We start from the raw sequence: 27,857 nt of genomic DNA, 5'->3' as shown, positions 1-27,857 counted from the left end.
CTGGTCCAGATCCTGTTGTAATCTGAGGTAACCTTCTTCACTGTCCACTACACCTCCAATTTCGGTGTCATCTGCAAACTTACTAACTGTACCCCCCTGTTCATATCCAAATTATTGATATTTATGACATAAAGCACAGATCCTTGTGGCGCTCCACTGGTCACAGGCCTCCAGTCTGAAAAACAACCCTCCACCACCACCCTCTGTCTTTTACCTTTGAGCCAGTTCTGTATCCAAATGGCTACTTGCCCCTGTATTCCATGAGATCTTCACCAGTCTGCCATGAGGAACGCCTCACTGAAGTCCGTTTGAATTATGTCCACCGCTCTGCCCTCATCAATCCTCTTTGTTGCTTCTTCAAAAAAACTCAATTAGATAAAATTTCCTACAGTATGGAAACAGGCCCTTCGGCCCAACTTGTCCACACCGACCCTCCAAAGAGTAACCCAACCAGACCCATTTTCCCTCTGACTAATGCACCGAACACTATGGGCAATTTAGCACGGCCAATCCACCCTAACCTGCACATCCCTGGGCACTATGGGACAATTTAGCACGGCCAATCCACCCTAACCTGCACATCCCTGGGCACTATGGGACAATTTACGAAGTTAGGTGGACAGGCAGGTAGTACTGAGGAAGTGGGGAGGCTACAGAAGGATCTAGACAGTTTGGGAGAGTGGTCCAGGAAATGGCTGATGGAATTTAACGTGAGCAAGTGCGAGGTCTTGCACTTTGGCAAAAAGAATAAAAGCATAGACTACTTTCTAAATGGTGAGAAAATTTGTAAAGCCAAAGTACAAAGGGATCTGGGAGTGCTAGTCGAGGATTCTCTAAAGGTAAACATGCAGGTTGAGTCCGTGATTAAGAAAGTGAATGCAATGTCTCTTATCTCAAAAGGGTTGGAATATAAAAGCAGAGATGTGCTTTTGAGACTTTATAAACCTCTGGTTAGGCCCCATTTGGAGTACTGTATGCAGTTTTGGTCCCCACACCTCAGGAAGGACATACTGGCACTGGAACGTGTCCAGCGGAGATTCACACGGATGATCCCTGGAATGGTAGGTCTAACATATGAGGAACGGCTGAGGATCCTGGGATTGTATTCATTGGAGTTTAGAAGATTAAGGGGAGACTTAATAGAGACGTACAAGATAATACATGGCTTGGAAAGGGTGGACGCTAGGAAATTGTTTCCGTTAGGCGAGGAGACTAGGACCCGTGGACACAGCCTTAGAATTAGAGGGGGTCAATTCAGAACAGAAATGCGGAGACATTTCTTCAGCCAGAGAGTGGTGGGCCTGTGGAATTCATTGCCGCAGAGTGCAGTGGAGGCCGGGACACTAAATGCCTTCAGGGCCGAGATTGATAGATTCTTGTTGTCTCGAGGAATTAAGGGCTATGGGGAGAACGCTGGTAAGTGGAGTTGAAATGCCCATCAGCCATGATTGAATGGCGGAGTGGACTCAATGGGCCGAATGGCCTTACTTCCACTCCTATGTCTTATGGTCTTAATTTAGCACGGTCAATCCACCCTAACCTGCACATCCCTGGGCACTATGGGACAATTTAGCACAGCCAATCCACCCTAACCTTCACATCCCTGGGCACTATGGGACAATTTAGCACGGCCAATCCACCCTAACCTTCACATCCCTGGGCACTATGGGACAATTTAGCACGGCCAATCCACCCTGACCCGCACATCTTTGGACTGTGGGAGGACCCGGAGGAAACCCACGCAGACACGGGGAGAACGCGCAAACTCCACACAGACAGTCGCCTGCGTCAGGAATTGAACCCGGATCTCAGGCGCTGTGAGGCAGCAGTGCTAACCCACTGTGCCACCGTGCCACCCACGATATTGTCCCCGAGCAAGGGGTAGATTTGCGATTATGATGGCAAAAAGACATGAAGGATAATTGTTTTACACAGAATGTGTGGAAAAAATGTCCAGATGGATGCTGATAGAGTTAGAACCTTCAATAGACATCTCGATGACTACGTGACTAAGAAATGTCTGGACGGTCATGGGCCTAACACGGGTGGGTGGGACGGGTTTAGATTGGGATAATGGTTGACATGCTGGTTAAAGCACAGCAGGTCAGGCAGCATCCAAGGAATAGGAAATTCGACGTTTCGGGCATAAGCCCTTCATCAGGATTCCTGATGAAGGCCTTATGCCCGAAACATCGAATTTCCTATTCCTTGGATGCTGCCTGACCTGCTGTGCTTTAACCAGCAACACATTTTCAACTGTGATCTCCAGCATCTGCAGACCTCATTTTTTACCCTAATGGTTGACATGGGCTGGTTGGACCAAAGAGTCTGATTCCGTGCTGTATGACTCTGAAACCCCACCACAAAATAATGCAACAGCACACACAATAGTACATTTCTGAGGGTTCGGAGGGATATGGACCAAGTGCTGGCAAATGGATCGAGATTAGACCGGGATATCTGGTCGGCACAGATGTGTTGTGACCGGAAGGGTCTATTTTCGTGCTGTGCACCTCTATGTCTCAAGCTCCCCACTTTTGTCGATTACTTTGGTTGGAGGTTGGAATTAGCGATGACTCCTGCCTGCAAGATGGGCTGACCTGCTGCTATTTCTGCCTGTTCTCTGAAAGCTCCCTCTCCATTCCACCCCAGGTTTTAAGTTCCTCTTGCGCACGGAGCAGCTGAGAGGTGGGTGACTGAGGCGACAGGGATTGCTGTGTGTGTGTGTTGAGTGCCGCTAACACCTCCTCCAGTCCCACCAGCCCTGCATCCACACCGGGTTTTCATACAGCACCCCCGCACTGCGTGATTGAGTCCAGTGCCGGAGATTGAAATAGCTCCCTGGCTCAGTTTGCACAAGGATGCCCCACCCAGGCGGGTGAACTCATGTCCTTGTTACCGTAATCCGTGGATTACTGCACCATCTAAAACTGACGCCGTTACCGTAATCCGTGGATTACTGCACCATCTAAAACTGACGCCAATACCGTAATCTGTGGATTACTGCACCACCTAAAACTGATGCCGTTACCGTAATCTGTGGATTACTGCACCATCTAAAACTTATGCTGTCACCGTAATCCATGGATTACTGCACCATCTAAACCTGATGTCGTTACCGTAACCCGTGGATTAATGCACCATCTAAAACTGACGGTGTTACTGTAATCCGTGGATTAATGCACCACCTAAAACTGACGCCGTTACTGTAATCCGTGGATTACTGCACCATCGAAAACTGACACGGTTACCGTAATCTGTGGATTACTGCACCATCTAAAACTGACGCTGTTACCATAATCCGTGGATTAATGCACCATCTAAAACTGACACTGTTACCGTAACCTGTGGAATACTGCACCATCTAAAACTGATGCTGTTACCGTAATCTGTGGATTACTGCACCATCTAAAACTGACACTGTTACCGTAACCTGTGGAATACTGCACCATCTAAAACTGATGCTGTTACCGTAATCTGTGGAATCCTGCACCATCTAAAACTGACACGGTCACCGTAATCCTGGATTACTCCACCATCCAAAACTGATGCACTTATCGTAACCCGTGGATTACGGCACCAGCTAAAACTGATGCTGTTACCATAATCCGTGGATTACTGCACCATCTAAAACTGACACTGTTACCGTAATCCGTGGATTACAGCACCATTTAAACTGACTGAAGTGATGCCCCTCTGTAATCCCACTCCATTACCTTATTCTCCAGAGTGCTGCCCCTCTGTAATCCCACTCCACTACCTTATTCTCTGGAGTGCTGCCCCTCTGTAATCCCACTCCATTACCTTATTCTCTGGAGTGATGCCCCTCTGTAATCCCACTCTATTACCTTATTCTCTGAAGTGATGCCCCTCTGTAATCCCACTCCATTACCTTATTCTCTGGAGTGCTGCCCCTCTGTAATCCCACTCCATTACCTTATTCTCTGGAGTGCTGCCCCTTTGTAATCCCACTCTATTACCTTATTCTCTGAAGTGATGCCCCTGTGTAATCCCACTCCATTACCTTATTCTCTGGAGTGCTGCTCCTCTGTAATCCCACTCCATTACCTTATTCTCTGGAGTGCTGCCCCTGTGTAATCCCACTCCATTACCTTATTCTCTGGAGTGCTGCCCCTGTGTAATCCCACTCCATTACCTTATTCTCTGGAGTGCTGCCCCTCTGTAATCCCACTCCATTACCTTATTCTCTGGAGTGCTGCCCCTCTGTAATCCCACTCCATTACCTTATTCTCTGGAGTGCTGCCCCTCTGTAATCCCACTCTATTACCTTATTCTCTGGAGTGTTGCCCCTCTGTAATCCCACTCTATTACCTTATTCTCTGGAGTGTTGCCCCTCTGTAATCCCACTCTATTACCTTATTCTCTGGAGTGTTGCCCCTCTGTAATCCCACTCTATTACCTTATTCTCTGGAGTGCTGCCCCTCTGTAATCCCACTCTATTACCTTATTCTCTAGAGTGCTGCCCCCCTGTATTCACACGCCATTACCTTATTCTCTGGAGTGCTGCCACTGTGTAATCCCACTCCATTACCTTATTCTCTGGAGTGTTGCCCCTCTGTAATCCCACTCCATTACCTTATTCTCTGGAGTGCAGACCCTCTGTAATCCCACTCCATTACCTTATTCTGTGGAGTGCAGCCCCGCTCTGTTACCTTATTCTCTGGAGTGTAAGCCCTCTGTAAACCCATTCCATTACCTTATTTTCTGGAGTGCAGCTCCTCTGTAAACCTTTACTGCATTACCTTATTCTCTGGAGTGCAGCCCCTGCCTAAGTATTCCCTGGCACCCTTTTCTGCTCCTAATGTTCTCTGAGGTGCTATGGTGCTGCTGTAAATGGGTGGGCCTTGTATCTCACCCAGCCAGCTACCTCTCAGGTGGATCTCAGCCCGACCAACTATTCAACCATGGTGGCATCACCCCAACGCATGTGTCTCACACTCTGCAGGAATGCTTTGTTAATGATCAGGGGAATGGTGTGCAGGCTGGTGTGTCTAATATTGGAGAGAATACCCATGGGGGTGACAAGCAGGGGTGAACGCTACTCTTAGTAAAGAAGCGACTCCAGCATCCGGGAGCTGTGACTGTACATATCCTCTTCCCTCTTCCTTCCCTTATCGAACATGGGCCCGTCAGTGTGTGTTGCTAATGCAGTGTGCATGCTCGTTCAAGGTGTGGTTTGTTTCTTGCATGTGGACCACCCCTTCCTGATGCCCCATTGATGGGCACAAGTGAGGTGGCATTGCAAATCCGGCGTGTGGGATAACAGATTGTCTAATTAATTTATGTTTGAACGCAAAGCCCTTTGTCATGATTGTTGACCAGTAAGATGCTCTAATCAGCTGTTTCCCAAAGCCAAATGTTTGCATTAATTGGAGGCGGTTGTTTGAGGGTAAATCCACATTGGACCTACGGGAGTATTTCAAATGGCAGTTGTTGAAGAGTTGAGGTGCAGCACGTTCTTGTGAGTATGAAGCATAGGTCAGGCAAGTTACTTGAACCGTGGGTGACCCAGAGATGCTTGGACCTTGATCAAATAGGAAAAGGAAGCTGATGTAAGGTCTAGGAGGATGGGAACAGTCTTGAAGTCGAGGGAAAGTAGGAAAGCACTGAAACGAGGAATTAGAAAGGCTTCATGAAAAGTCATCAGCACACAGGATTAAGGAGAATGTCACACATAAATTAAAAAGCGAGAGGGTAGCCAGACCCATTCTAGGGCACGTATGTCCAGAGGCGGAAGAGTAGGTGAGGTCTGAAAGGAATATTTTGTGAATATATTCACCAAGGAGAAGGAATTGGTGGAGCATGATCTTAGGGAAGGCAGTTTCGAAGCCAAGTTGCTATTAAAAAGGAAGAGTTTTTCTATAGATTAGATGAGATTACTTACAGTGTGGAAACAGGCCCTTCGGCCCAACAAGTCCACACAGACCCACCGAAATGCGACCCACCCAGACCCATTCCCCTACATTTACCCCTTCACCTAACACTACGGGCAATTTAGCACGGCCAATTCACCTGACCTGCACGTTTTTTGGATTGTGGGAGGAAACCGGAGCACCCGGAGGAAACCCACGCAGACACAGGGAGAATGTGCAAACTCCACACAGACAGTACCCTGAGGCGGGAATTGACATGGCGCTGGGAGACAGCAGTGCTAACCACTATATCACCATGCCGCCCACTAAATCAATGTTTTGCGCAGGAGCCCTTCATCCAGCACCACTCTAACCTTAACCCATTTACATTTGATTAGATTAGATTCCCAACAGTGTGGAAACAGGCCGTTCGGCCCAACAAGTCCACACCGACCCTCTGAAGCGCAACCCACCCAGACCCATTTCCCTCTAACTAATGCACCTAACACTATGGACAGTTTAGCATGGCCAATCCACCCTAACCTGCACATCCCTGGACACTATGGGACAATTTAGCACGGCCAATCCACCCTAACCTGCACATCCCTGGACACTATGGGACAATTTAGCACGGCCAATCCACCCTAACCTGCACATCCCTGGGCACCATGGGACAATTTAGCACGGCCAATCCACCCTAACCTGCACATCCCTGGGCACTGTGGGACAATTTAGCACAGCCAATCCACCCTAACCTGCACATCCCTGGGCACCATGGGACAATTTAGCACGGCCAATCCACCCTAACCTGCACATCCCTGGGCACTATGGGGCAATTTAGCACAGCCAATCCACCCTAACCTGCGCAGGTGTTGTCCAACTTAAAAAGTGTTAAGCAAGATAAGTCCCGATCCTAATGGGATCTATCCCAGCAGATTCAGGGAGGCAAGAACACAAATTGCTGGAGTATTGACGGACATCCTTGTATCCTCTTTGACCACAGGTGAGGTCCCAGAGGTCTGAAGAATAGCTAGTGTTGTCCTATTGTTTAAGAAGGGTAACGGATAATCCAGGGAATTCCAGGCCTGTGAGCCCTGTGTCAGTCGTAGGGAAATAATTGGAAAAGATTCTCAGGGACAAGATCGATAAGCATTTTGGAGCAAATGGACCGATTAGCGATAGACAGCATGATTTTGTGTGGGGGAGGTCGTGCCTCACTAACTTGAGTTTTTTTGAGGAGGTGATGAAGATGATTGAGGGAAAGGCGGTTGGTATTGTCCACATGGTCTTCAGTAAAGTCTCTGACAAGATCTCTCTCTGTCGCAGCCCTATTCTCTCTCACTCACCCACTTTTTTGGTGCCATCTCTGTCTCACTGCTCTGTCTCTCTATCCCATGCTGTCTCTTTCAATTCCATGTTTTCTTGTTCATATCCTCTCTCAATCTAATTTGCCCTCTTTTACTCTCTCCCTGTGTCCTCTCTCTTTGTCTCTCTCTGTCTCTCATTTTCTCTGTCTGATACCCCCTCTCTTTGTCTCTCTTTTTTTCTCCTCTCTTTTTCTCTTTCTTGCATGCACCATCTCTCTCGCAGCCCCCACGTTTCTTGTCCCCTTCACTGTCGGCCCTTTTTTTTTGCTCTCTCTTTACTACCTGAGAGGGCTTACGAAACAGAGAGAGTAAAAATGACCCAGAGGCATCAATGGAAGCCAGGTCATCCCAGTATGCACTGCAGTGTTGAAAGTTCCCTATCGAACCTCAGTGTCTTCAGAGTTACTTCTCATTTAGTGCTATGGATCAGGGATCACAACGTATGCATGTTCCTTGATTAAAACTCTACTAAAGCTTACCTCTCCTGCACCACCTATCACAAACTTTCTCCCATCTGTCTTCTCCCTTGTCCTCCCCGTCTGTCTCTCTCTCGTGATCATCCCTCTGTCATATCTGTTCTGTTCTGTCTTTCTCTCTGATGCCCTCTATCTTTTTCCTGCCTTCTCTCTCTCTCTCTCTTGTTCTCTCTCTCCTTATTTTCTAGTGCCATGCTCCCCTTTCCTCTTTCTTGCATGCTCTCTCTTTCATCTGCTCTCCCTCACAGCACCCCTCTCTCTCACCCTCTTCTTCTCCAGTCTATTTTGTCCTGTCTTCATAGCCCAAGAGGGTTAGAGAGAGAGAGAGAAAGCAAACAAAGAGGGAGAGGCATCAATGGGGGCTAGAGTATCCCAGCATACACTGCAGTGTTGAAAGCTCCCTATCCAATCTCCAGGGTCTCTTGAGAGACCGTTCAGCTTTTGACATTGATCTGGGTTGACATTGATGCGTTTTTCTTTCTCTCTCTCTTTGTCTCATGACTCTCTCTCTCTCTCTCTCTCTGTCATGTGACCTTTTCTCTCATGAACCCCTTTTCTCTGTCTCTCTCCTGAGTCTTTGTCTCTCTTGTAACTCTCTCGTTTGCACTCTCTGTTTCTCTCTCTCTCTCTCTCACGTACATCGTCCTTCTCACTCTCAAGCCTTCTGTCTCTCATTCCATCTCATCTCCTTTTCCCTCTCTTGTATCCCTCTCTCTCTCTCTCTTTCTCACTCACACACTCTCCCTCTCTCAGCCACAGACTTGGAGGGGTTTGTGTAAGAGGGGGAAGAGAGAGAGAGAGAAAGAGAAAGAGACAGCGAACAAGGAATGAGAGACAGTGATGAGCTTTCCCAAACTCAGGTGCTGATGTCTCCCCAGCCCTCACTGCAGCAATAACTCTCTGGCTGTTGTGTTGTAGACATCAGTGAACCTCTCAGCACACTTCAAGAGGAGGAGGAAGACGCTGGAGTAGCCGGAAGCAGTTGGGACACAGCAGGTGAGTTTCTGTGAACACCTTCAGCCTCCGATGACCCTGCCTTGTTCTGCTTCCTCCTGCACCTTGTGATGATTCCAATACCTAACCCAACAGACTTAGGCTGGACACTCTGAGGCAGCATTGGTGTAACCAGGACAGTCATCTCTCACAGACACACACACACATACACTGTCACTCTCTCGCACACACGTTACTCACACATGCTCTCTCACTGTAACACATACACCACATACACACTCTCTCACACACACACACGCACACACACACACTGTCACTCTCTCACACACACGTTACTCACACATGCTCTCTCACTGTAACACATACACCACATACACACTCTCTCTCACACACACACATACACTGTCACTCTCACACACACGTTACTCAGACATGCTCTCTCACTGTAACACATACACCACATACACACACTCACACACACACACACACACTCTGTCTCTCTCAAACTCACTCACTCACATACACAGTCACTCACTCTCATACACACGTAATCTCACACACTCACCCACATACGCTGTCACTCTCTCTCTCACACACACACAACTCATACACACACACACTCTCACTCTCATACATGCTCTCACTCTAACCACACACACTCACTCTTATGCACACACTTACTCTCTCACACACACATGCCCACTCTCTCACACACACACGCTCACTCACTCTCATACGCACACACTCACACACATACACTGTCACTCTATCACACACACAACCGTCTCACATATGCTCTCTCACTCCAACACACTCTCACGCACACGCACACAGACACAGACACATGCACTCTCACTCTCACACATTTTCATTCACTCTCATTGACACACACTCTCCCACACACAGACACTGCCACTCTCACACACACGCTCACTCTCATACAGAAGTTAAGATGGGGGGGAGGGCAGAGTAGAGGGAGCTTTACTCTGTATTTTACCCCAAGCTGTCCCTGTCCTGGGTGTGTTTGGTGGGTGAACAGGGTAGAGGGAGCTTTAATCTCTGTCTAACTCTGGGCTGTCCCTGTCCTGAGCTTGTTTGATGGGGCAGCAGTGTAGAGGGAGCATTATTCTGTATCTAATGCCATGTTGTCCCTGCCTTGGGGGTATCTGAAGGGGGGGAAAACAGTGTGGAGAAGGCTTGCTCTGTATCTAACCCTGTGGAGGACATTTTGACACACAGCAACGCTGCCAGCTGGATGGAAGATGGATGCCAAGGCCCAGTATGGTTCAGAGGTCATGGAGACCAGTTTGAGCCCCTTCAGCCCAGCCCGTCAGGCTCAGACTGGACACGAGAGATCTGTCAGCAAAAATCACCTCTCATCAGGAGGCCCAGACCAGGGTCAGAGCCGCAAGCAAGGAGGTGTCGCACGTCAGCCTCCCGATGTCGCCATGGTGACCCCGGTCAGCCTGCCTGGGGACCGCGGGTCTGGGGCCAAACCGACCTGCGACGGAGAGGGGCCAGGCCTCGGTGGGACCCGGCCACTCGTCCCTGAGGCAGCCCAGCCTAGGAACCCCTTCGAAGAGGCATCCACCCCCTTACCCCAGCCCCACAAGCCTGTGGAACCAGGCCGCAGTGACGTTGCCAAGCAACCACAGACAGGCACGATGGATGATGGGTAAGTGAGTGAGAGGAGTTTGGGGACGTTGCAAATGAGCCTTTTCCATTTGAGACAGGGACGTAGCTGAGGCTGGTCAGACCGCACTTGGAATATTGAGAGCAGTTTTGGGCTCCATATCTTAGGAAAGATGTTGCTGGTCTGGGAGGGGGTCATAGCGGGAACAGACCCTTCGGTCCAACTCATCCATGCTAGCCAGATGTCCTAAATTATTCTAGGCCCATTTACCAGCACTTGGCCCACATCCGTCTAAACCCTTCCTATTCATATCCCCATCCAGTTGCCTACTTAATTGTACCAGCCTCCACCCACTTCCTCTTTCAGCTCGTTCCACACACACACTGCTTCCCTCAGGTCCCTTTTATATCTTTCCCGTGCCCTCTAGTTTTGGACTCTCCTACCCCGGGGACAAAATCCCTGTCTATTTACCCTATCCCTGCCCCTCGTGATTTTGTAAACCTCTATAAGGTCACCCCTCAGCCTCCGACGCTCCAGGGAAAACAGCCCCAGCCTGTTCAGCCTCTCCCTGTAGCTCACACCTATTGGTCCAGTGGAGATTCACTAGAACGATCCCAGGGATGAGGGGCTGGTCGTGTGGGGAGCGGGTGAGGACTCTGGGCCTGTACTCGATGGGGTTTAGAAGGATGGGGGGGTGGGGGAGGGGGATCTGATTGAAACGTCCAGAATACTGAGGGGCCTGGGTAGAGTGGACGTGGAGATGATGTTTAGGAAGGACATGGACCCCAGGGCACAGCCTTAGGAGGTGGTGAACCTATGGGACTCATTGTCACAGAGGGCCATGGAGGGGGAGTCACTGAGGGCAGAGAGAGATGTGTTCCTCATTGGGAAGGAGATAAAAGCTCGTTTTATTCATTCACAGGATGAGGGTGTAGCTAACTAGGCAGCATTTATTGCCCATCCCTAATTGCCCCAGAGGGGTAGTTAAGCGTCAACCCCATTGCTGTGGGTCTGGAGTCACGTGTAGGCCCAGACCAGGTAAGGATGGCAGTTTCCTTCCCTGAAGGGACATTAACAAACCAGATGGATTTTCCCAACAATCCGCAATGGATTCACGGTCATCATTAGACTCTTCATTCCTGGAATTTATTGAATTCAAATTCCACCATCTATCTTGATGGGATTCAAATCCGGGTCCCCGGAACATAATCTCGGTCTCTGGGTTACCAGGGAAGGGGAGAAGGCGGGAGAATGGGGTTCGAGAAACATACCAATCCTGATAGAATGGCAGGGTGTGGGCCGAATGGCCTAATTGTGCACCTCCTATCTCACGGTATTGTTATAGGCCTCAACCCTCCCACTTCTCTCTGTGTCGCCAGTCCCATCCTTCAGCCTACAGAGTTGCCCATCACAGGAGGTCCTTTGGCCCATCAAATATCCCTGCTGACCGTCTGAAGGAAGAACGCAGTCACTTCCATCCCCCATCACCCTCCTGTCTCATCTTTCCTGTCCAGATGACGTTGAGGTTTTAATACAGGAAATGGTAAGCAAGGCAGTGACAGGAAGGGGCCGTGAGTTCAAATCAACCACCCTGTCAGACTCAGAGAGTGGTGAAAGGGTCCGTATCTGAATGCACGGGTGGTGGTGTTGGTCTTCATTATAGTGGGAAAAGTGAGTTTGTGGAGTTAATAACAGAAAATAATGTCTGGAAGGGGCATTTTACATCACTCATCACCATAGGGAATACAAGTAACATCGCAGAATCAGTGGTAGATTAGGAAATGGAAGAGATTGAGGAATTCAAGAACGTCACAAAATGACAGCCAGACTACTCAGACCCCTTAGCATCATGGTAGCCCACCCTCACACTAAAATAGCAGCTAATGAACTTGAAAGACCCTAAACAGACAACAAGCAAAACTAATCTCATTTACAAAATACCGTGCAAGGACTGTAACAAACACTACATTGGACAAACAGGCAGAAAACTAGCCACCAGGATACATGAACACCAACTGGCCACAAAACGACATGACCCTCTCTCACTAGTGTCCTTACATACAGATCAGGAAGGACATCACTCCGACTGGGACAACACATCCAACCGAGGACAAGCCAAACAGAGACACGCACGAGAATTCCTAGAAGCATGGCATTCCAACCGGAACTGTATCAACAAACACATCGACTTGGATCCCATTTACCACCCCTCCTGAGAAAAAGGAACAGGAAGCGACTTCACCACAGGAAATGACATCACCAACCTAAAGAAACCCAAACAAAAAAAATAGAAAGCAGGAATTATCAGCAGTGCTTTGTCTGAGGCCAACTGAAAATGTTGAAAATGTGTTGCTGGAAAAGCGCAGCAGGTCAGGCAGCATCCAAGGAGCAGGAGGGTCAACGTTTCGGGCATGAGCCCTTCTTCAGGAATGAGGAGAGGGTGCCAGGCAGGCTAAGATAAAAGGTAGGGAGGAGGGACTTGGAGGAGGGGCGTTGGAAATGTGATAGGTGGAAGGAGGTCAAGGTGAGGGTGATAGGCCGGAGTGGGGTGGGGGGGCGGAGAGGTCAGGAAGAAGATTGCAGGTTAGGAGGGCGGTACTGAGTTCGAGGGATTTGACTGAGGCAAGGTGGGGGGAGGGGAAATGAGGAAACTGGAAGAATCTGAGTTCATCCCTTGTGGTTGGAGGGTTCCCAGGCGGAAGATGAGGTGCTCTTCCTCCAGCCGTCTCATCTTCCGCCTGGGAACCCTCCAACCACAAGGGATGAACTCAGATTCCTCCAGTTTCCTCATTTCCCCTCCCCCCACCTTGCCTCAGTCAAATCCCTCGAACTCAGCACCGCCCTCCTAACCTGCAATCTTCTTCCTGACCTCTCCGCCCCCATTCCACTCCGGCCTATCACCCTCACCTTGACTTCCTTCCACCTATCACATCTCCATCGCCCCTCCCCCAAGTCCCTCCTCCCTACCTTTTATTTTAGCCTGCTGGACACACTTTCCTCATTCCTGATGAAGGGCTCATGCCCGAAACGTCGAATCTCCTGTTCCTTTGCTGTCTGACCTGCTGCGCTTTTCCAGCAACACATTTCTCAGCTCTGATCTCCAGCATCTGCAGTCCTCACTTTCTCCACTGAAGATGTTACCTAGTAGGATGACGAAACATCTGGAAATGAACCTTCCAGCTCAGTGAGCGAACCGACATCCAGAGCATCACAATTACCAGAGAAAGGTTGGGACTGTGAGGTGACAAGTTGCAAGTCGATTTAATCGTAGGATCTTAAAAGAAGCGTGACAGTGGATGTATTGGTTTTAATTTTTAGAGTCAGGGAAGACTGGACGGTAATGAATACAGTGTTTTTATTTGAAACAGGGAGAGAACGAGACAGGAAACAACAAGGTACCTTTATCACTCGCTACCAATACCTTTATTGCTACCTTCTCATGTCCTGTTCAGAGAAAACGTTCAGCCGCGCAATTCGTAATTTTTCAGAATCGGCGGAGTTGCTGATAGCGAGGAGGATTGTCAAAGGGATATGGATAGATTGCGGATTAGGGCAGAGAAATGGCAGATAGACAAATGCAAGACGATGTGTTTTGGGAGATCAAATTTGGGGGTGATTTATACAATGAACGGCAGAGCCCCTAGGAGCGTTGACATCCAGAGGGATCTGGGTGGACTTTCCTGAAGAAGGGCTTATGCCCGAAACGTCGAATCTCCTGCTCCTTGGATGCTGCCTGACCTGCTGCGCTTTTTCAGCAACACATTGTCAGCTCTGATCTCCAGCATCTGCAGACCTCGCTTTCTCCAGGTCCCTGAAAGTGGCCACATTGGTGGTCAGGAAGGTATCCAACGTGCTCGTGTTCATCGTGCAGGCCAGCGAATATAAAAGTTGGCAAGTTACGTTACAGGTGTACAAAATACATTTGGAATATTGCGTGCAGTTCTGATCGCCACGTGACCAGGAGGAGGCTTTGGAGAGGGTGTGGAGGGACCTGGGTGTCCTACTTTATTAGCGTGCCATAAACTATTAGTAGGAGTCATAGAGGAGGTTTACCAGCATGTTGGCCTGGTCTGGAGGGTTTTTGGCTACGGGGTGAGGTTTTAAAACTCGGATTGCATTCGCTGGAAAGACGGAGGCTGGGGGGGTGCGGGGAGAGTGACCTGATAGAGGTCAGCAAACTTATGAGAGAGGGCAGATAGGCAGAGGCTTCGCCCCCCCCCCCCACCTCCCCAGGGTAGAAAGCTCGACCACAAGAGGGTGAGGTGAGGGGGGTGGGGGAGGTTGAGGGGAGCAGGGCAGGGAAAATCGTTCACACAGAGGGTGCGGGAGGCGGTGGGAACCAGCGCCGTTAGCATGATTTTGAGGTGTATCTCGACGGACACGTGAACGGGAGGCGAACGAGAGGGTTAGAAATTGGACAGTCAGAAGCGTGTCTAAATGAGGACCAGGATACAGCGCCAGTGGGCCAAAGGGCCGGTTCCCGTGCACGTGAAAGGGCGAGTTGACCAATCCTTTGGCATTTTCTCGGGAAGTAGCGTAACCTGTGTTGTGGATAGTGGGGAGCAGCTGGATGTAATGTACTTAGCTTTCCAGGTGGGCAGCAGATCAGATTCACATCAAAGATCCCTGCAGCAAATACCGCGATGGGGTGGAGGGCGGTAATGTACTGATAAGGCTAGCGAACAGGAAGTCGACAGTCGGTATAAACTGACCGTCTGAAGTGGAGTGGAGAACAGTAACGGGCTTACAATTTATGGTAAAGGTGACAGCCATTATGACTGGACGGTTAATCCCGGTACTGTTTTAGGGATCTTTCCCACCAGGATAGATGGTGCTATTTGAATGCAATCTGAAAGCAAATGAGCGTGAGGCCATTGTCGATTGTCAGGAAAACCCGACTCAGTCACCGCTGTCCTTCGGGAAAGGAAACAGCCACCCTTACCTGTGCTGCCTCTGTCGGTGACTCCCTCTGGGCAAGGATAGCGAGGCAAGAAATGTTGGCTGAGCCAGCAACCATCATCCTGTGATTTTATCTTTAAATAGCGGAACTTTTGGTGGCCAAATTCGCACGAGAGTGCGGGTGCTGGAAAAGCGCAGCAGGTCAGGCAGCACATCCGAGGAGCAGGAGAATCGACGTTTCGGGCATGAGCCCTTCCTCAGGAATTTGAGCCCCAAACCCACAGGGTAGCTTCGTAAGTTGTGAGGAGTAAACTTGGGAGTTGCACACTGGGCCTGAAACGTTAACTGCGTTTCTCTTTCTCCACACTGCTGGAGCTGCTGAGTTTCTCCAACGCTTTCTGCTCTTAGAGTTATAGAGATGTACAGCACCCTTCGGCCCAACTCCTCCATACTGACCATAGAGTCATAGAGATGTACAGCAGGGAAACAGACCCTTCGGCCCAACCCCTCCATACTGACCATAGAGTCATAGATATGTACAGCACGGAAACAGACCCTTCGGCCCAACCCCTCCATACTGACCACAGAGTTATAGAGATGTACAGCACAGAAACAGACCCTTCGGCCCAACCACTCCATAGTGACCATAGAGTAATAGAGATATACAGCACAGAAGCAGACCCTTTGGCCCAACCCCTCCATACTGACCATAGAGATGTACAGCATGGAAACAGACCCTTCATCCATGCCAACCAGATATTCTAGCCTAATCTAGTCCCATTTGCCAGCACGCGGCCCATATCCCTCTAAACCCTTCCCATTCTATACCCATCCAGATGCCTCTTAAATGTTGCTATTGTACCAGCCTCCACCACTTCCTCTGGCAGCTCATTCCACACACGTACCACCCTCTAGCTTCTGCAAGCTATGGTTGTTTGTATTATTTCAGTGTGCACAGGTACGGATCAGTAAGGTGAATGGATAACGACGCGGGGAAAGTGGGAAATTGTCTGAAGACGGACAATTTAAGCGGATTAGCAAAGGGTGAGAGGTTACGCAGCTCTGAGATGCAGAGGGACCTGGGTGTCCTACTTTGAGCCATAAACTATTAGTCGGGGAAAGTGAGGACTGCAGAGGCTGGAGATCAGATTCGAAGAGTGTGGGGCTGGAAAAGCGCGGCAGGTCAAGGCAGCATCCGAGGAGCAGGAGAATCGACGTTTCGGGCATAAGCCCTTCATCAGGAAGGCCTTTCTGTTAACAGATTATGAGTATGCAGGTGCGGCAAGTAATGAAGAAAACTAACGGACTGTTCTGTTTTACTGAGAGGGGAATTGAATGCAAGAGTTATGCTTCAGCTATACAGGGCGTTGATGAGACCACATCTGGAGTACCGTGCATAATATTGGTCCCTTTATTTAAGGAAATGCAACTGGAGGTAGTTTGGAAAAGTGTTTGCCAGACTCATCCCCGGAATGGATTATCAGGAAAGGTTGGGTAGTAGTGGTTCTGTTTGCCGAGCTGGGAATTTGTGTTGCAGACGTTTCGTCCCCTGTCTCGGTGACAGCCTCAGTGCTTGGGAGCCTCCTGTGAAGCACTTCTGTGATGTTTCCTTCGGCATTTATAGTGGCTTGTCTCTGCCGCTTCCGGTTGTCAGTTGCTGTCCGCAGCAGTGGCCGGTATATTGGGTCCAGGTCGATGTGTTTGTTGATAGAATCCGTGGATGAGTGCCATGCCTCTAGGAATTCCCTGGCTGTTCTCTGTTTGGCTTGCCCTATAATAGTAGTGTTGTCCCAGTCGAATTCATGTTGTTTGTCGTCTGTGTTGGGTAGGCTTTCACTGGAGTTTGGGAAGTCAGAGGTGACTTGATTTAAAGCAGATAAGATCCTGAGGTGGGTGTGGAGAGGGTGTATCCCCTGCTAGGAAGCTAGAATGAGGGGTCATTGTTTCAAAGCAAGGGACCGCCCATTTAAGATAAAGATGGGCATTTATTTTCTCTTTTGCATGAAATTCCCGGCTCCTTCCTATCGGAAAGATGTTGTGAAACTTGAAAGGGTTCAGAAAAGATTTACAAGGATGTTGCCAGGATTGGAGGATTTGAGCTATAGGGAGAGGCTGAACAGGCTGGGGCTGTTTTCCCTGGAGCGTCGGAGGCTGAGGGGTGACCTTATAGAGGTTTAAAAAATTATGAGGGGGCATGGATAGGATAAATAAACAAAGTCTTTTCCCTGGGGTGGGGGAGTCCAGAACTAGAGGGGCATAGGTTTAGGGTGAGAGGGGAAAGATACAAAAGAGACCTAAGGGGCAACTTTTTCACACAGAGGGTGGTACGGGTATGGAATGAGCTGCCAGAGGAAGTGGTGGAGGCTGGTACAATGAGAACATTTAAAAGGCATCTGGATGGGGACATGAATAGGAAGGGTTTGGAGGGATATGGGCAGGGTGCTGGAAGGTGGGACTACATCTCTATGACCCTTTAATGGTTGAGAGTCCATGGAACTCAAAGGGTAGTGGAAGAAGTGTTCCACTGTGACACTGAGGTCTCGTTACACCCCACCTTGTCCTAATCTGCCACTGTTCAGATCATAATGACCCAAGTAGATAGCCTCACATTTATCCACATGGTAGTGCATTTGCCAAGTATTTGCCCTCTCAGCCAGCCTGTCCAAGTCCCCCTGCAGCCTCTGAGCATCCTCCTCGTAGTAAATACGCTAACACCCCAGCTAATGTCGTCTACGCATTTGGAGATAGTCCGTTCAAATCCTTCATCCAAATAGTTAATGTATACTGAGAACAGCTGGGGTCCCAGCACTGAACCCCTGCCACACTCCACTCGTCTCTGAAAAGGACCCGTTTATTTCCAACTCTCTGCTTCCTGCCTACCACCAAGTTCTCTCTCTGTGTCAACACATTACCCTCTGATACTGCGAGCTTTAATTTTCCTCCCTGATCTCTTGTGTGGGACCTTTCAAAAGCTTTTTGAAAGATCAGATACACAATATTCCCGCCTCAGGTGACTGTCTGTGTGGAATTTGCACATTCTCCCCGTGTCTGCGTGGGTTTCCTCCCACAGTCCAAAGATGTTCAGGTTAGGGTGGATTGGCCATGCTAAATTGTCCCATAGTGCCCAGGGATGTGCAGGTTAGGGTGGATTGGCCATGCTACATTGTCCCATAGTGCCCAGGGATGTGGAGGTTAGGGTGGATTGGCCGTGCTAAATTGTCCCATAGTGCCCAGGGATGTGCAGGTTAGGGTGGATTGGCCGTGCTAAATTGTCCCATAGTGCCCAGGGATGTGCAGGTTAGTGTGGATAGGCCATGCTAAATTGTCCCCATAGTGCCCAGGGATGTACAGGTTAGGTTGGATTGGCCGTGCTAAATTGTCCCATAGTGCCCAGGGATGTGCAGGTTAGGGTGGATTGGCCGTGCTAAATTGCCCGTAGTGTTAGGTAGGGGTAGATGTAGGGGTATGGGTGGGTTGCGCTTCGGCGGGTCGGTGTGGACTTGTTGGGCTGAAGGGCCTGATTCCACACTGTAAACAATCTAATCTAAAAAAGAAATATTGACCGATGCCCCCTTGCCTACTCTACTGATTACATCCTCAAGAAACTGCAGAAGATTTGTCAAGCACGATTTCCCTTTAGTGAATCTGTGCTGATCCTCTCACTGCTTTCCAAATAATCAGTTATTATGTCCTTCACGGCAGACCCCAGCGCTTTCCCCAATTTGTTCACGTTCAGGAAGGGAACCTGCCTTCTCAGTCCAACCTGTAAGGGCGTCCAGTCCCACGATTGCCCTGCCTTTTGGTGGACTGCTGCAATGAGCCACCATCTTCTGTCGGATCATTTTAAAGATGTGGCTTCCTGCAACCGCTCACCTCGCCCAGTCCAACAGCACCATCCCCCTCACAAACCCCCCGACCCCCTGCCCTGCCTCTGGATCCAAATCCTCTCAGGAAGGACTCAACACAACTGTCTAAAAACAAAGAAGAAATGGGCATTTCAGAACCAGCCGGGATTGTGGGTTGACTCCAACACAGTCTCCCTCAGGCTGAGCTGGTCCTGAGTATTAAAACTCCAGCTGTAGCTGGGTTCCACTCAGTCATCGCGTGTTGGGTTCCAGTGTTGCTTGTTGGCCTGCAGTGTTGGGTTCCAGTCGTGTGTTGGGTGACAGTCATCACATGTTGGATTACAGTCATCACGTTGGATTATAATCATCATGTGTTGGGTTCCAGTCGTGTGTTGGGTGACAGTCATCACATGTTGGATTACAGTCATCACGTTGGATTATAATCATCATGTGTTGGGTTCCAGTCATCGCATGTTGGGTTACAGTTATTGTGTGTTGGTTTACCGTCAATGCGTGTGGGGTTACAGTCATCATGTGTGGGGTTACAATCATCGCATGTTGCGTTATAGTCATTGCGTGTTGGGATACAGCAATCACGATCTGGGTCACAGTCATCGCATGTTGGGTTACAGTCATCGTGTGTTGAATTAGTCATCACGTGTTCGGTTACAGTCATCACATGTTGGGTCACAGTCATCGCATGTTGGGTTCCAGTCATGATGTGTTGGGGTACAGTCATCATGTGTCGAGGTATGGTCAGGGCGTGTTGGGTTACACTCATCACATCAGTTATCGTGTGTTGGGAGACAGTCATCACATGTTGGGGTACAGTCATCGCATGTTGGGTTCCAGTCATGATGTGTTGGGGTACAGTCATCATGTGTCGAGGTATGGTCAGGGCGTGTTGGGTTACACTCATCACATCAGTTATCGTGTGTTGGGAGACAGTCATCACATGTTGGGGTACAGTCATCGCGTGTTGGGGTACAGTCATTGCGAGTTGAAAGTTAAAAATCACACAACACCAGGTTATAGTCCAATAAGTTTTATATATTGAAAAAGACCAGGATTTTCAGTATATAATTTTAGTTACATCACAGTGTAATCTTTTGCGATAAATTCTGTGTGTTATGACCTTATTCTCCACAACCACCTGATGAAGGAGCAGCGCTCCGAAAGCTAGTGCTTCCAAATAAACCTGTTGGACCTGGTGTGGTATGATTTTTAATTTTGTACACCCCAGTCCATCAGTGGCATCTTCAAATCATTGTGTGTTGAGTTCCAGGCATTGCGTGCTGGGCATTATTCACTCATCGCGTGTTGAACTAGATCTACTGTACGTTGACGGTCATTCATTCTGTGCCACCCTCACTGTTTCAGCTCAGTGAAGCCCGTGGAGGCCGGAGGACAGAAGCCTTTGCCCGCTCCACGTCTAAAGAAACGACAGCACAGTTTGACCCTGCCCACCGACGCTGTGGCACCGCCCAATGGAGCAGGGGTCACCTCCACAGGAGCTCCTGATACGACGGGCACATCCACGTTGCCAGCGCCACGGCCGGACCGGGGTTCGGAGCCCAGCCGCAAGGCGGAAGGGTCAATCTCAACTGCCAATGGGCAGGATGGCACAGCTGGCAATAGAAGGTCCACGCCCGGGGACTCCACAGCCAATCAGAACGAAGGCAAAACCAAGCGGAAAGCCCCGCCCCCGCCGATCGTGCTCAACAGCAACGCGCAAATGGCGGAATCCAACGTGGGAGCCCGGGACCCGGAGGAAACAGCAGCAGGACCTGCTTTAGTAAGGCCTGATCATGCACGCTCAATCTCACCAACAACTCACACTGTTAGCTGCACTGAGGGGTTAACTCGTGAAGGCTAGGGTGCCCCAGCCGACACTGTGCTTCAGATGAATGACAGGGATTCTTGTAGAAGATTCTTGTATGAGGGGCTTTGTAAAGGCTGGATGTTGAGGATACATCCCCTTCGACTAGATCCTCCGACAGTGTGGCACTCCCTCAGTACTGACCCTCCCACAGTGCGGCGCTCCCTCAGTACTGACCCTCCGACAGTGCGGCGCTCCCTCAGTGCTGACCCTCCGACAGTGCGGCACTCCCTCTGTACTGACCCTCTGACAGTGCGGCACTCCCTCAGCACTGACCCTCTGACAGTGCGGCGCTCCCTCAGCACTGACCCTCCGACAGTGCGGCGCTCCCTCAGCACTGACCCTGTGACAGTGCGGCGCTCCCTCAGCACTGACCCTCCGACAGTGCGGCACTCCCTCAGCACTGACCCTCTGACAGTGCGGCGCTCCCTCAGTACTGACCCTCTGACAGTACCCTCCGATAGTGCGGCGCTCCCTCAGTACTGACCCTCTGACAGTGCGGCGCTCCCTCAGTACTGACCCTCTGACAGTGCGGCATTCCCTCAGTACTGACCCTCCGACAGTGCGGCACTCCCTCAGCACTGACCCTCCGACAGTGCGGCACTCCCTCAGCACTGACCCTCCGACAGTGCGGCACTCCTTCAGCACTGACCCTCCGACTGTGCGGCACTCCCTCAGCACTGACCCTCCGACAGTGCGGCACTCCCTCAGCACTGACCCTCCGACAGTGTGGCACTCCCTCAGTACTGACCTTCCGACAGTGTAGCACTCCCTCAGTTTGTTATATGAGCTGAAATTCCGGTTCTGGACTTGTGACTTGGAGAATGGTAGACAGTGTTTGATAGAGAGCTTTGACAGTTCTATCATTGGGGCTCATCAGGTGCCGGCCTACTCTGGGAACCGGCGTCGGAATCCTGCTCTGTCGTGTTTGGAAGTAAATTTATCTGGGATACAATGAGTGAGTCTGGATGGACGTTGGGTCTATTTTGAAGTTGTCAGGCGAATCTGACGGTGTTCTCTCCCTTTCTCTGCTCCTCCCCCCCCCCCCCCCCGTTGCCTTTTTCCAGCAGAGCCCGGTCCAGAGTCTGGCCAATACCAGCCGCAACCTGCTGGACTGGTGCAGGACGGTAACGCGGGATTACCAGCGGCTGAAGATCACCAATTTCACCACCTCCTGGAGGAACGGCCTCGCCTTCTGCGCCATCCTGCACCACTTCCACCCGGAACTCATGTATGTCCTGCTGCATTGGGTTAGCGCCGCTGGCCAGGTTCACGCTCCTCCCTCCCTCCCTCCCCTTGCCATGAACGGCGGACAGAACGCTCCCACCAGCTCAGCTCGTCTCCATTGCCGTCGCAAACCTGTGCTCTGCTTGTTCTCTCCTGCTGAGTCGCTTTTCTGTGAATTGTTACAGTGTTGGTGGAGGCCATTGGGCCCACCCTACCTGCCCCAGTTCTATCCCCCAATGCCAGTCCCCTGCCCTTTTCCTCTGTATCCCTGCCCACAATTTCTGTCCAATGCCCCCCTCCCTCTTGAATCCCTCCATTGACCCTGCTCCCTCCCCTATATTTCCAGGCAGGGTACCCCACCCCCTCACCGCTCGCTTGGGTGGAAATGTTTTCCCCTCACATCGCCCTCGCTTTGTCTGTCCCTCACTCTAAATCCACGCCCCCTCTCCCTCCCGTTCCCTTTTCCATGTGGGATCACCTCCTCCCTATCCACTCTGTCCACACCACCCCCCACTCCCCGCTCCATGATTTTGAAAACCTCTCCCTCTCTCGGCCTTTCCCCTCTCTGAGGGGGAACGGCCCCCAGCTTCTTCACTCTCTCCCCGTCCCTGAGGTTTCTCATCCCCCGGAACCCTTCATGTAAATCACTTCTGTACTCTCTCTTGCTCTCTCTCCCCCTCTCTGTCTCCCCCGTCTCTCACTTTCCCTCTCTCTCTGCCTCTCTCTCTCTCTCTGCCTCCCCCATTTTCTCTCTCCCTCCCCTATTTTTCTCTATCTCGCCCCCCACTCTCCCTCCCTCCCTCTCTCACTCCCCCACTCTCTCCCCCCCTCTCCGTCTCTCTTTCCCTCCCCCACTCTCTCTCCCCACTCTCTCCCTGTCCCCCTCTCTCTCCCTCTCTCTGCCTCTCTTTCTCGCCCCCCCGTCTCTCCCCTCTCTCTTCCCCCCCCCTCTGCCTCTCTCTCTCTCCCTCTCTCTCACTCCCTTACTCTCTCTCACCACACTCTGTCTCCCTCCCTCTCTCTCTCGTCCCCTCTCAATCCCCCACTCTCTGCCTTTCTCTCTCCCCCCCATCTCTCTCCATCTCTCTTCCTCTCTCTCATTCCCCTACTCTCTTTCTCACCACACTCTCTCTCCCCCCCTCTCTCTCTCTCCCTCCCCCCCATATATCTTTCTCTCTTTCCCTATCTATCTCTCTCACATCGTTCCTATAATTTGGCGCCCACAACTGGACACATTACTCCAGCTGAGGTCTGACCTGGGCCTTGTCCAAGTTCCCCATCCCCTCCCTACTCTTGGACTCTCTGTCCCTGTGAATGAAGCTGAGGGCACTGCCTGCTTGAGTAACTGCTCTCTCTCCACCCGCCAGGGACACGTACACCCACTCCCTCTGCTCCTGCACCCCCTTTTTTGAATTTGTTATCACCTTGTCTGGCCCACAAACACAGATTGACGTGGAAATGGCCAACTGAGGCGCTCAGGTGTATCGGAAAGGGAGCGGGAGGGGAGGGTCTTTAGTCTTCTCGTTCTTGTCTACTCATCATTCCGTCTTCCTCTCTCCTCTTTCCTCTCCTCAGAGATTACTCCTCCCTGGACCCTCACGATATCAAGACCAACAACAAGAAGGTGAGCAGAAGACCAGCCCTCAGGTTTTTGTGAGAGCTAGGCCTTGAGCCTTCACAAGCACTAGGCCCCGAGCCTTTGGGACCACTACGCCCGAGTCTTCCCGAATACTAGGCCTTAAGCCTTTGCTAGAGTTAGGCCTTGAGCCACCTCAGGCCCTTGCGAGAAAGTGGCCCCGAGCCCAGAATTAGTCCTTTGCAAGAACTAGACCCTTGGCCTTTGTGTGAACAAGGCCTCCAGCCTCGGGGAGAACTAGGCCGGAGCCCTCCCGATAACTAGGCCTGAGCCTTCCTGAGAATGAGGCCTTGAGCTTTCCAGAACCAAGCCTGAGCTTTCCTGAGAACCAGGCTTCGGGCCTTCCTGAGAACCAGGACTTGAGCCGTCCCGAGAATGAGGCTCCGAGCCTTTGCAAGAACTAGGCCTCGAGCCTTTGTGAGAGGGTCATTTGGTTAAAGTGTGAGGTTGGCACTGGTTGTGGGGGGAGGGGATAACGCCAGTGGGGGGGGTCATTGATTGGGCCAATACACCAAGTTTCCATCACCCAGGGAGGCCTGGCAGTAACATCATTGGATTTTATAATGCAGCGGCTCTGGTCTAAAGGGCCAGGGAACGATGGTTCAAATCCTACCTGGTCGATCTTTGGTAATCCCATTTTCCAGGAATTGTCCCATAGCCTTCGGGAAAGGGAACCGTCTTTACTCCGGTCTGGACCTATGTGTGACTCCAGGCCCGCCATGACGTATTTAGCGGCAGGTTCACTTGTGTGGAGGGATTGTTGGAGGGCAGGAGAGGAGACTCACTTGGAGGGTTGGACCAGAACAACCCCGGGGCGTGAGAAGGTGAAACGACGGGGAGAGTTTGTACAGACTTGGGCTCAAGTGGAGGAGGTTAAGGGGTGCAAGAGAACCATTGGCAGTTATTGCCCATGGAGCGGAAGAATACAACGGGGTGACAGGAACCTTGCAAATAGAGAGCGAGAGGGGGGCTGTTTGGCCCCGTGAGCCTGCTCCTCCATTAATGGATGATCATCCAACTCAGTCCCCAATCCTGTTTTCTCCCCATCACCCTAAGAAGGATGGCGCGGTGACTCAGTGGTTAGCACGGCTGCCTCACGGCGCCAGGGACCCGGGTTCGATCCCACCCTCGGGTGACTGTGTGGAGTTTGCACATTCTCCCCCCCGTGTCTGTGTGGGGTTTCCTCCGGGTGCTCCGGTTTCCTCCCACAGTCCAAAGATGTGCAGGTTAGGGTGGATTGGCCGTGCTAAATTATCCCATAGTGCCCAGGGATGTTCAGGTTAGGGTGGATTGGCCGTGCTAAATTGTCCCATAGTGCCCAGGGATGTACAGGTTAGGGTGGATTGGCCATGCAAAATTGCCCCATACTGCCCAGGGATGTGCAGGTTAGGGTGGATTGGCCGCGTGAAATTGTCCCATAGTGCCAGGGATGTGCAGGTTAGGGTGGATTGGCCGTGCTAAATTGTCCCACAGTGCCCAGGGATGTGCAGGTTAGGGTGGATTGGCCGTGCTAAATTGTCCCATAGTGCCCAGGGATGTACAGGTTAGGGTGGATTGGCCGTGGGAAATGTTGAGATATGGGATGTGATATTATGAGGGGGGTGGTGGGGTTGGAGTCTGGCCTCTTTGGAATGTCAGTGCAGCCTCGATGGGCTGAATGGTTGCTGTTGGGATTCTACTGGGACAAGGGCAGGTGGGAATGGTATCCGAGCGGGTGCTACCCTATTCTCCACATCCCACCTACCCATTGTGTTGGGTTGGAGGGGGAGGGGGTGGGGGGTGGAAACACTGAATAACTTTGCTGTCGTCCCTTCTAACATCCTCTCAACCCCCGACCCTCTGCAGGCCTTCGACGGATTCGCCAGCCTCGGCATCTCCCGGCTCCTGGAGCCGGCGGACATGGTACTCCTCGCCATTCCCGACAAGCTCATCGTCATGACCTACCTGTGCCAGATCCGGGCCCACTTCACCGGGCAGGAGCTCAACGTGGTGCACATCGAGGAGAACAGCAGCGAGAGCACCTACAAGGTAGGCAACTTTGACTCGGACTCGCACAGCTCCCTCGACCCCGTCCAGTTTTACTCGGAGAGAATGGAGGCCCAACAGGCAGCCCCAGTACCACAGAGGCCTTCCAGGCCTAAGAAGGAGGCCCTGAAGAGGGCCAGCAAAGGCCCGGCCAGCGGCAGCGATGACCTAGATTCTCCCAGGCCGAGTATGGGCTCCCCCGCGGCGGTTACCCCCGGTTACCAACCCCAGGCTTCGGTCGCCGTGCTAGGCCCCCAAGCCACGGAGGCCAGGCCGGCCGCAGGGGCGGGGCCCCCTGCTCCCAGTCCTGCTCCCTTGACACCGGCCGACCCACACGAGGGTCCAGCGACGTCTGGGGATTCCCCGGCCTCCAAGGGCCTGGCAGGTGCCCAGGGGGCGCCTGTGCCCATGACTCGCAGGAAGCACCGGGGAGCGGCCGTGGCAGAGGTGGAGGGGGGACCCACGGGGCCGCCAGCCTTGGAGGATCATGGGAAGAACAGCCAAGTGGTCATCACCGAGGATGTTGGGACACCTGTGGGGTCAAGAGCCTCAGAGGACCATGCGAAGAGTGGCCAACTGGTTATTACAGAGGATGATGACATACCCATGAGGGCAAGAGCCTCAGAGGATTATGGGAAGAATAACCACCTGGTCATTACAGAGGATGATGGAATATCCATGGGGGCAAGCACCTTGGAGGACCATGGGAAGACTAGCCAACTGGTCATTACAGAGTATGATGGGAAATCCATGGTGGCAAGCACCAAGGACCATGGGAAGAGTAGCCCACTAGTCATTACTGAGGATGATAGTTTACCCATGGAAGCAAGACCTTCAGAGGACCATTTGGAAAGTGGCCAACTGGTCATCACAGAGGATGATGAAATACCCATGGGGGCAAGAGTCTTGGAGGACCATGGGAAGGGAGGCCAACTGGTCATTAGAGAGGATGATGGAGCACCCATTGGGACATCAGCGTTGGATGATCTTGCAAAGGCCAAAGAGCCTTGCTCTGCTGAGGATACGGGGTCATTGGCACCCCCAGAGCTCCGGGAGAAGTCTGGGGCTCTTCCTATCACAGTCGGCGATGAGGAACCGCCTGACCCCGAGGCTGATGGGAGGACAGCTGCCCAGGGGTATGATGGGAAGGCCCTGGAGCAGGCCAGTGTGGGGCTGGGCAGCAAACCACAGGCGCAGACGGCGGCGGTGACCAATGAGCAGCTGGAAGCGGAGAGGCTGGGCGATGGGAACGCCGTGGAATTGCCCAACAGGGAAGATGCCCCAGCGTCAGCCTTGGCCACCTCAGAGGATGGAGCAAGGCCCAAAGTGGCGACTCTCCCCGAGGGCCCAAAACATGGCATGACGACGCCTCCCGTCGCCGAAGAGTCTGGGATGAGAGCCGGCCCCGGGGAGCAGGAAACCTCACGGGAGGCTCCTCAGCAGATGGGAAGGGCAGCAGACACGGACAGGATGGACCAGGCAAGGCCGGGGGAGCCCAGCGGCGGAACCTCACCCCCAGGAGGGCACGGGAGTGGCCGGCCGGAACGGATGCAGCGCTCCCTGTCGTCGGAGAGCAGGTCCCCAGGAAGGATGGGCAAGTCCGGCTTCTCCCACATCCGGGACGCTGACCTGGTCAGGAAGAGACGCTCCCGGAGGCGCAGCAACTCGGTGGAGGAGGCTGATGCCACTCACTGCCAGACCGACGTGGTGAGCAGTGGGTCAAGGCCAGAGGTAAACAGGAGCAGGAGGGCTCCTGGTTCAGAGTGAGGGGCAGGGTGACAGCCTGGAGGGACTGTGTGTGTCTGTGAGAGACAGAGACAGAGAGAGAGATAGAGATAGAGGGAGAGAGAGAGTGGGTGTGGGTGTGTGAGAGAGAGAGAGAGAGAGTATACACACACACATACACACACTCACTCACACTCTCACACACACACGCACACACACACACACACTCTCTCTCTCTCTCTCTCTCTCTCACTCACACACACACACACACTCTCTCACACACACAGACACACCCACATTCTCTCTCACACACACCCC

The 27,857-nt window shown here is 51.6% G+C and overlaps 1 protein-coding gene across 3 annotated transcripts in view; it reads left to right on the top strand.

The window, feature by feature from the left end:
- LOC132836107 (EH domain-binding protein 1-like) overlaps window positions 1–27,857 on the top strand; it is a 91,180-nt gene that overhangs the window by 38,770 nt on the left and 24,553 nt on the right. Inside the window, exons 7-12 of one of the 3 annotated variants that reach the window (XM_060855381.1) lie at window positions 8,635–8,712; window positions 9,910–10,345; window positions 20,428–20,842; window positions 21,994–22,157; window positions 23,729–23,777; window positions 25,635–27,521. In XM_060855381.1, coding sequence (XP_060711364.1) covers window positions 8,635–8,712; window positions 9,910–10,345; window positions 20,428–20,842; window positions 21,994–22,157; window positions 23,729–23,777; window positions 25,635–27,521 — 3,029 coding nt within the window. Of the gene's footprint in view, window positions 1–8,634; window positions 8,713–9,909; window positions 10,346–20,427; window positions 20,843–21,993; window positions 22,158–23,728; window positions 23,778–25,634; window positions 27,546–27,857 lie in introns of all 3 variants that reach the window. The other 2 variants (XM_060855380.1, XM_060855378.1) reach the window with 2 other exon arrangements.

The sequence above is a fragment of the Hemiscyllium ocellatum genome, chromosome 46, assembly GCF_020745735.1.
Source record: "Hemiscyllium ocellatum isolate sHemOce1 chromosome 46, sHemOce1.pat.X.cur, whole genome shotgun sequence".
In the NCBI taxonomy this organism is placed as follows: domain Eukaryota; kingdom Metazoa; phylum Chordata; class Chondrichthyes; order Orectolobiformes; family Hemiscylliidae; genus Hemiscyllium; species Hemiscyllium ocellatum.
This window is presented reverse-complemented; position numbering and strand designations above follow the sequence as displayed.